General features: G+C 30.0%; 2 protein-coding genes across 2 annotated transcripts; both read left to right on the top strand.

The window, feature by feature from the left end:
* Positions 1-454: 454 nt before the first annotated feature.
* On the top strand, positions 455-2,031 carry LOC145042922 (akuammiline synthase 1-like). Its single transcript, XM_078991443.1, has one exon. It carries the CDS (start codon positions 522-524, stop codon positions 1,872-1,874), a length of 1,353 nt encoding a protein of 450 aa, XP_078847569.1. The 5' UTR covers positions 455-521; the 3' UTR covers positions 1,875-2,031.
* Positions 2,032-5,885: 3,854 nt separating this feature from the next.
* On the top strand, positions 5,886-7,932 carry LOC145040249 (uncharacterized). Its single transcript, XM_078988205.1, has 4 exons — positions 5,886-6,222; positions 6,430-6,909; positions 7,227-7,333; positions 7,522-7,932. The coding sequence occupies exons 1-4, from the start codon at positions 5,886-5,888 to the stop codon at positions 7,930-7,932; spliced, it is 1,335 nt and encodes a 444-aa protein (XP_078844331.1).
* The last annotated feature ends 1,521 nt before the right edge of the window (positions 7,933-9,453 follow it).

Here is a 9,453-nt window from a genome sequence, read left to right as displayed (position 1 = left end):
GTATGTCAATGAAAGTCTTTTTTTAGCTATGTATATATGTATGTATAAATGTATGAATGTATGTAGGTAGATAGATACGGACGTACATACCTATGTGTGTGTGTGTGGAGAGAGAGAGAGAGAGAGATGTTTATGTATGCTTTTCTTAATTGAGTAAATATAAAAGAAAGTAATACATTATCTTTAAGCATATATTTATTTAATATAATATGTGATTACACTAAAAATCGTGTAATGTAATAAAATAAGAAAACAAAAGAATTGAAATACATATAACAAAATAATAACAGAATAATTAAATAAATAGAAGATACGAGAGTACTCAAATCGATAGACCACAGCTAATAATCTGTATAAGAGATATGATCATTAAATCCCGATGGTGGGAAACGAGTATCGTGCGCGGCTGGGTGTATCATCTTATTGATTTAAATAAACAAATGATGGGCATATAAGAAGTGAAATACTAAGATGCAAATTCAGATCATCAAATTAAGCCCTTAATTTCTCATTGTGTGAAGATGACAATGCTTGGCAGCCTGATAAGATTTGGTAGAAGGCAGCTTCACACAATCGTCTCAAAAGACATCATCAAACCCTCTTCTCCAACCCCTTCTCATCTCAAAACGTTCAATCTTTCCATAATCGATCAAGCCATGGTGAACACGTTCATCCCGTTTGTTACATTCTATCCAAACACTGGCCTTCATCCAAGTTCCCATGACAAAACACTTACCTTGAAGAAGTCGCTATCTGAAACTTTAACCAAGTACTACCCTTTTGCTGGTAGACACGCAAAGGTGGCACCAACCTTTGTAGATTGCAACGACCATGGAGCTGAGTTCCTTGAAGCTTCCATTGATAGCACGCTCTCTGATTTCCTTAAAAACTCACTGCATCGTGATCTCGACCAATTCTTTCCACATGGTCTCGTAAATGAAAGATCCAATCGTCCACCACATGACGACGATCTTCAAAGCAACGGAGTGATCCCGCTGGCTGTTCAAATCAACCATTTTGAATGTGGAGGAGTCGCAGTGGCAATGTCGTTGTCCCACAAGTTAGCAGATGGAAGTAGTTTCACTCATTTTCTAAAAGACTGGGCTAAAACGACACAGTTTTGTTCCAGAGAGCAGAAGCATGCACTACTTCCCAACGACAACGACGACCCAAAGTTTATTCCTTTAGAACACACGAATAAAAATTTTAAAGGGCTTTCTCTTGGATCCGATGAATGCGTTACAAAGAGTTTTACGTTCCCTAACGCAAAGATAAACGAGCTTAAACTCAAAATCAAAGCCATGAGTGAAGAATCTGGACAACCCATCACGAACCCTACTCGTGTTGAAGTTTTGACATGGCTGCTTTATAAGTCTGCAGTGACAGCGGCTGCCAAAAACGATTCAGGCTCTGATTTCAAACCCATCGGTGTTTGTCATCAAATAAACATAAGAGGCAGACTAATGGAAAAGTTGCCTGAAAAGAGCATCGGAAACCTCTTCATGATCATTGATATTGTAAGTGAAATGAAGCCGGAGTCATTCATCAGTGAGTTCAGGAAGCAAAAGATGAAACTTCAAGGGCTACCAAATATCCAAACCGCTTTAGGTTATCTTTCGGGAATTCCTTTAGAAGAAGTACAAAGAGGAATTGATAGTGTTTACCTTTGTTCAAGCTTGTGTGGGTATTCTGCGTATGAGATTGATTTTGGGTGGGGAAAGCCTGTTAAAGCAACCATGGCTGGAGATCTAAGGAAGAATAGCTTTATTATGATGGATGCTCCAGACAGGGATGGCATTGAAGTGCTCGTATGTTTGGGAAAGCGTGATTTAGCAGTTGTTCAAAGTGACCCTGAGCTTCTTGCCTTTTGTTAAATTTCTAATTATGTGTTTTACATGATTGCATGAATTCCAAATCTAATAATTAGCATCTTTGTGCATGCATGCTTCATAGTTCATATCGTAATATGACTCAAGACATCGTGGACGTTAGTTGTTACTTTTTATCAATAAAATCTTTTGATTTCTTTTCTATTTTTGTATATATATTAAATTATAGTAAGCGACTTACAATTAATAATCAAGTTGCTTTGAGATTGAGGAAGACTTTTTTATTGTTCTTGTCAACGGAAGCCTTATCTGATTAATAAATACCTTTACTACTATAATGGGATGGGACAAGATTTTATTGTGCAAAAGATACGTATCTGATTAACCCGAAAGCAACATGCTTTTGCCTTATTTTATTATTATTATCTATTTATTTATTAATATTATTTTTCTGAAAACCAAATATACTACCGTTTCTTAATCGTTAACTTTTAATTTTTTATGTCTTTATTAATCAATTTTGATGTTAAATACTTTTATTCGTATTATGTATTATTTAACAAAATTTATAACAATTAAAATACATTTAAAACATAATTTATTCATATATTTTGCATCAAATAATATATATCTAAAACAAAATATTTAAGTTAAAATATAAAGAATAAAAACTTTAAAAATTAAAAGTGAACAATAAATATAGAACAATAAATATAAAACACAGATAATATTAAATAATTTGTAAGTATGTAGACCATGGATAAGATTACAAAGAGTACAATGGAGATTAACAAAAATTAAAACATGTTCTTGTTGATGGCTGTATAAAAGGAAAAATATTAAGGGGATAATTAAAGACTCTTTTACGTGTTTTAAAAAGTAAAAATTATTGAGAGGTAAGTAGACAACTAAGGACTTGTGTTCTTAAAAGTAAAGATTTTTAAGGCACTAAACTAAAAGGAATCTTCTTTTTGATTTTGAGAACCTTTTAAGGAAAAAAAATGACACACACACACACACACATATATATATATATATATATATATATATATATATATATATATATATATATATATATATATCAAATGAGAACACCTAAAAGTTGAGAACGCGAGAACAAATATGGATCATTTAAATACTTAGATCTAAGGTTATTATTAAAAAGACGATTTATGAAAAATTCTTAAACTAATGGTATTAAAGTGTAACTTGTAAATGATCAGAAGAGCTTAATAGGAATTGCAGCTTTACCTATTATCTATAATTTCTCACCCTCTCACCTCTTTCCTTTCATCTTTCTCGTATCTATATCCCCTCCGTCTCTCTTCTCTCTCTCTCTCTAGGGTTTTATAATAAATTCGCCTCCATCATAAACATACTACCACAAGGATCTGTTCAGCATCATCACCTCATGTCGCGACCACCATCGTTGTACCCATCACTAGTGACACCAGAAGCGGCACCAATGAGACCAGATGAGGCGCTTCCTTATATCGCCTTTCACTCGATTCTAGGGCTACGAATACACAGATACGCAAGAGCAAAAACGAAAAGAAACACTTCTGGTCTTCATGTTCTTCTTTCTTCTTTTCTAGACCAAGACCTACAAGTCAATTATTGGCAAAATGAGTACTCTTTAAGATCCATTAGGTAATCAACCTAATTGCCTATTTGATTATTCGATTTTTGATTTTGAATACGAGAGTCTTTGGTTCCCTACTTTATACTTAGCGGATTTCTGATTATGAAGTTTCAAGTTCCGATTTCTGAAATGTGAAGAATGAAGTTTGATTTCTGATTCTGAAAACCAATCTGAATATTGCTATTTTTTGCTAATTTGATTCTTAATGAACGAGAATTTTAGCCTAGATTACTTATTTTTGAACTTTACTTTTTTCTCATTTGTATTTAAATCCGTTTTTCTTTTAATTGTAGTTTTTTGTAAGTTCTTTAAGGTTCTTATATCATCTGAATGAAACATTTGTGCTTTTTTTTTTGTGAGAACGAGCGCAAAAACTGTTTTTTTCTTGATTAAGTTATAATCATTAATGACCAAAAAAAGCAATATTCTTCGAGTTTAATCATTAAGAAGGTTTACTTCTTGAATCTATAAGAGGTTTTAAGATTGTGCTTTATTCATTTATGCATATTTGTTTTTTTTGTTTGATTTTTAATATAGATTTAGTTCTTGTGGATGATTACAGTCATTCTTTATTCATTTCATATTAAATGTGTATTTGGTTAATGAGTTAAGCACTTTGTTGACAAATAATACAAAAAAAATTCTTTGATTTCTTGTAGATTGACCGAGTTAATACGAATAGCCTAAAGGATCATAATGATGAAAGATGAAGAATGCACATGGACAACAACTTGGAAGGAGCCGAAATTTATTTATATTAAGACATTGCAAAATTTTATTTGTGATTATAATTGTATTCATATATGATTGTAAATGTGTTTTGTTTATTTATTTATTCCAAAGTTGATGTTTGATTTTTTTTATTTGTGCTTTATTCATTTACGATTATATTTGTATTCATTAAAGATAATAGTATTTTATATTTATAAATGAAAATGTGCATCCATATATGAATACATAGTCTCAAAGTGATTTTAATCACTAACTACAAATTCTAATATAATCATTTATGATTGATAGTTTGGTTTTTTATCCATTTCTCATTGACGTATAATTTACATGAAATTAGAGAAAAAAATTGATTTTTTAAGATTTTTTTTTTTTTTTCTGTTTCAAAATAATTTTTGGTAAAATGTTTTTTATCTTCCATTAATAAGAAAAATAAAAAATCGAATATTTTTATTTTTTTTATTTTTTGGTAACTGATCCTAAATTTAAGAAAATCTAATTGAATTTATTTTATTTTAATTTAATTAAAATATACAATTACTAATATGTCTTTATTTATTGATTGGTCCAGAACTCTTCTTGCGTTCTCAACCTTTTAGGTATTCTCATTTGATCCTTATCTAATATATATATATATATATATATATATATATATATATATATATAAACAAAATTTGTTAAAACTATAATAAGTCGTTAATGATTATAATTTTATTAGGATTCGTTTTAATTAACCTATGATTTCTTGAATTTTTGTTAGTTTCTTAATTTATTAGTTATTTGATTAAATAAAAAAAATAAGAAATAGTTTTCTGAATTCTTTTAGGACGTGTTTGACATAGATCATTTGAGAGCGTTTGAGAGCTTCTGGATTTTAGCGTTTGTAAAAACCTTTCGTTTTCAACAAAAAAACATTTTTTGACACAATAAGTTTTTAACGTTTAGTTTAAACAAAACAGAAGCGTAAGTACATTGAAGCCACAGTGGGCCTTGGCCCACCCTCACGAAGTTAACTTACATACATATATGTTATATATTATATATATTTCCATTAAACAAAATGAACTTTTGAACTGTTAGGGCCACCCATTTAAACTAACAACAAAAACTATTTATGTAAATATATATTATATATATTTCCATTAAACAAAATGAACTTTTGAACTGTTAGGGCCACCCATTTAAACTAACAACAAAAACTATTTATCAGGTTTACATTTTCCGTCGTCAATTGTTGTAACCTACTCAAGATTCTATGGCAATTTAAACAATGTTCTCGACATTCATCCATCAGGTACACATTTTTTTTTATTATCTCTTAGTTACAATTATATATATATATATATATATATATATATATATATATATATATATATATATATATATATATATATAGATGTTTCGTATTTTGTTTATTATCTTAATTACAATTATTTGCTTTATTTATATCTTATGTAAAATTAATTGATTTAGTTCTTACTAATAACATTGAAATTTATGTAGATTTTTATATTTTTATCGTATATTCGTATGTATTTTATAAATTAGGTAGTTAATTGTTATTATGATTTGAATTATTGTATTATATTTGCTCTTGTATTATATTATATAAAGTAGTTTTGTATAAGAATATATTATTTTGTTTGTAATTGATTTTTTTTGTGATTAATGTATTTTGTTGAGCAATGGGAACAAAACAAATAAGATTAGATTCATTTTCACGCGTAATGTTTTACCAAGAGGTGAAGAGAACACATCATCATCATCATCATCATCATCACCGGTTCGAAAACCTCAACCACCACCAGAAGATGGTAACAATCTACCATCGAGCAACAAAGAAGCATGAAAAAGCTTTGACGGTTGAAAATCCTAGCTTTTGTTCTATTGAACATGATCCTGGCCTACGTCCTCCTATATGGAAATATGTTGCCAATATAAAGGATGAAATTAGACGAACATACTTAAGATCGGGGCCACATCAACCTGTGTTGCCTAAATATCCCCCATCTGGGTCAAAAAGTCATCCACAACGCTTTCAGTCTAAATGGTATTCCGAATTTCCTTAGCTTGATTATTCTAAAACTAAAGATAGTGCATATTGTTTTTTTTTGCTATCTTTTCCTTGAAGAATCAAATACACATAATGGTCATGATGCATTTACAATCAAGGTTTTAAAAACTGGAACAAAGTTAAAGGGAAATATTGTTCATTTTTGAAACATATAGGAGAAAGGCCAAACTCTCAACATAATATTGTTGTACGGTTTTGGGATACTTTGATGAATCAATTAGTACATATTGATAAAGTGATGCAAAAACAATATGTTGATCAAACTGAAAAGAATAGGCTAAGGGTGAAAACATCAATAGATGTTGTTCGTTTTCTTTCATTTCAGGGGATTGCTTTTAGGGGATATGATGAGAAAATTGATTCAAAAAATTGTGGGAACTTCATTGAGTTGATCAAACACATAGCTTCTTATAATGAAGAGGTTGCAAATATCATTTTAGAAAATGCACCTGGGAACGCAAAATATACTTCACCTGAGGTTCAAAAAGAAATTTTACATGTTTTTGCTGAGAAAGTGCGAAAAAAGATAGTTGAAGATGTTTGTGATTCTAAATATTGCATAATTGTGGATGAGGCAAGTGATGAAAGTAAGAAAGAACATTTGGCCATTATTCTTCAATATGTTGACAAAAAAGGTTACATACAAGAATGATTTTTTGATCTTGTCCATTTCAAAGATACATCATCTTCCACTTTGTATTCTTCTATATGTGCAACTTTTACTTCTTAAAAGCTTGCCATTTAGAATCTTCATGGACAGGAGTATGATGGAACTAGCAACATGTGTGGTGAATGGAAGGGATTACAAGCATTATTTTTTAAGGATTATCCATGTGCTTATTATATACATTGTATGCCCATCGGTTACAACTTGCATTGGTTGCAGCAGCTAGAGAAGTAAACTCTGTACATGAATTTTTCCAAAATTTATCTTTCATTGTGAATGTCGTAGGTACTTCTTGTAAACACCAAATGAGCTACAAGCTGCTCAAGCTGCTAAAATTGCAGAATTGCCAGAATCTGGTGAAATTGAAAGTAGTAATAGGGCTAATCAGATTGGTACTTTAAAGCGTGCCAGAGGCACTTGTTGGAGCTCACATTATAATTCTATTAGCAGTCTTCTTCGGATGTATAATCTAACTTGTACAGTTTTGGAAAACATAAAAAAGCAGGCTTTAATTATAAAACAAAAGGTGATACTAGTATTGCATTGTGAGTTTGTTTTCATTTTACATATGATGAAACAGATTTTGGGAATTACTGATATTCTTTGTCAAACTTTACAAAAAAAATTTCAAGACATTATAAGTGTAATCACAATGGTCTCTCACACGAAGAAATTGCTTAAAACCCTTAGAGATAATGAATGGGGCTCTTTTCTTGATGACGTAATTGAGTTTTGTAAGCAACATGACATTGAAATTCCAGAATTCAAAGATCCTTATTTTAAAGGGAGAAGCAACAGGAAGGGCGGTCATATTACTATTGAGCATCACTATCATTTTGATATATTTAATGAAATAATTGATTTTCAGTTGTATGAAATTGACATAAGGTTCAATGAAAGAGTTGTAGAGCTTTTAGAACTTAGTGCTTCTTTGGATCTGAAAGAGGGATATAAACGCTTCAATTCTGATTCTATATGCAAACTTGCATAAAAAATATTATTATCTTGATTTCACAGAATAGGAAATAGATGTTTTAAAATTTCAGTTGAAGCACTTTGAAGCTGATGTGAAGGACCATCCATTTTTGGGGAAGTTGTCATCTATTGTTGAAGTATGTCAAGGTTTGGTAGAGACAGGAAAATCGAGTCATTAGTATCTTATTGACAGGTTGATTCAGCTTGTGTTGACCCTATCGGTGTCTACTACAACTACTAAGCGTGCATTTTCCGCCATGAAAACTGTGAAGAATCGACTGCGTAATAAAATTGATGATGATTATAATCTGATTCTTTACATCGAGAAAGACATCGCTAAGATTTTTAGTATATATTGTATTTTAGATGATTTTAATAATGTAAGAGAGCGTCGTGTGCAACTTAAATGAACAATTTACTTTTAAAATGCATACATTGTTACATTTTGTTATCATTTAAAGTATTTTGCTACTCTTTTATATTTTGTAAAATTTTTGGCCAACCCTAGCACAAAATTCTGGCTACGCCACTGAACAAATCGTTCCAAATCTAAAAGCTATCTCACGTAGCTTTTAACAAAACGCTACAAACTAACAACTACCTACTACCATATATCAACAACCAGCTACCCGTTAGTTTTGTCAAACACAGTGTTTATTACTCATTTAAATATTATTGTTTAATTACATGTACGTAAAAAAATTTGTCTCCGCTTATGACGTGGACGCTGTGTTGTCTCCCATCTCGCACACCTTGAGACGTTGCTAACAATGATGATTGTGCCCCATAATAAGGAATTTACATTTTATGTCAGCTATATTTTATAATGGAAAATTTACAAAACGAACAATAATTAAAGTGAGACAGTATTAAATGATTAAAAGTTTTCATAATTTTCTAATGAATGCGGAAACTTTTTATCATCTTCAAAAGGTTTAAAATATTTTATTTCTTTTGATAATTTCGATATGATTTATATTAGTAAAAAAGCAATCTGAAAATTATAAGACATTTTGAAATATCAAGAAAATGTATGTTAGTATAAGATTTTAGGCCTTAGGTAAGACAATGTTTTTTTTCCTTCTCTCTTAGTCATTATAAAAAGACAAAAAAAAATCTAGAAATGGTTCTTTTATTTTTCATTTTTTTTCTAATAGAGTTTTACAATTATTTTTTTATTTTATTTTGTATTGATGATCCCTTTGAAGCAAATTTTGCATAGAAATAGAAATGATCCTTATAATTAACTTTGTTAACAGATTTTATTAACTATTTGTAAAATGATAAAAATATTTTTTTTTTTGCATACAAATAGTCCTTATTGCTCTCTCTCTCTCTCTCTATATATATATATATATATATATATATATATATATATATATATATATATATATATATATCACACATCCACATGAAAAAGAAGACAAATGTTAAAAGGAAATAAATAACAACAAGAGACCCATCATTTCATTATGTCATGTCGGCTCCCCTTTCCCTTCTCTCTTCCTCCCTCTTATATTTATATGTTGGGTACATA

Source organism: Lactuca saligna, chromosome 4 (genome assembly GCF_052625555.1).
Source record: "Lactuca saligna cultivar CGN05327 chromosome 4, ASM5262555v1, whole genome shotgun sequence".
Taxonomy (NCBI): domain Eukaryota; kingdom Viridiplantae; phylum Streptophyta; class Magnoliopsida; order Asterales; family Asteraceae; genus Lactuca; species Lactuca saligna.
This window is presented reverse-complemented; position numbering and strand designations above follow the sequence as displayed.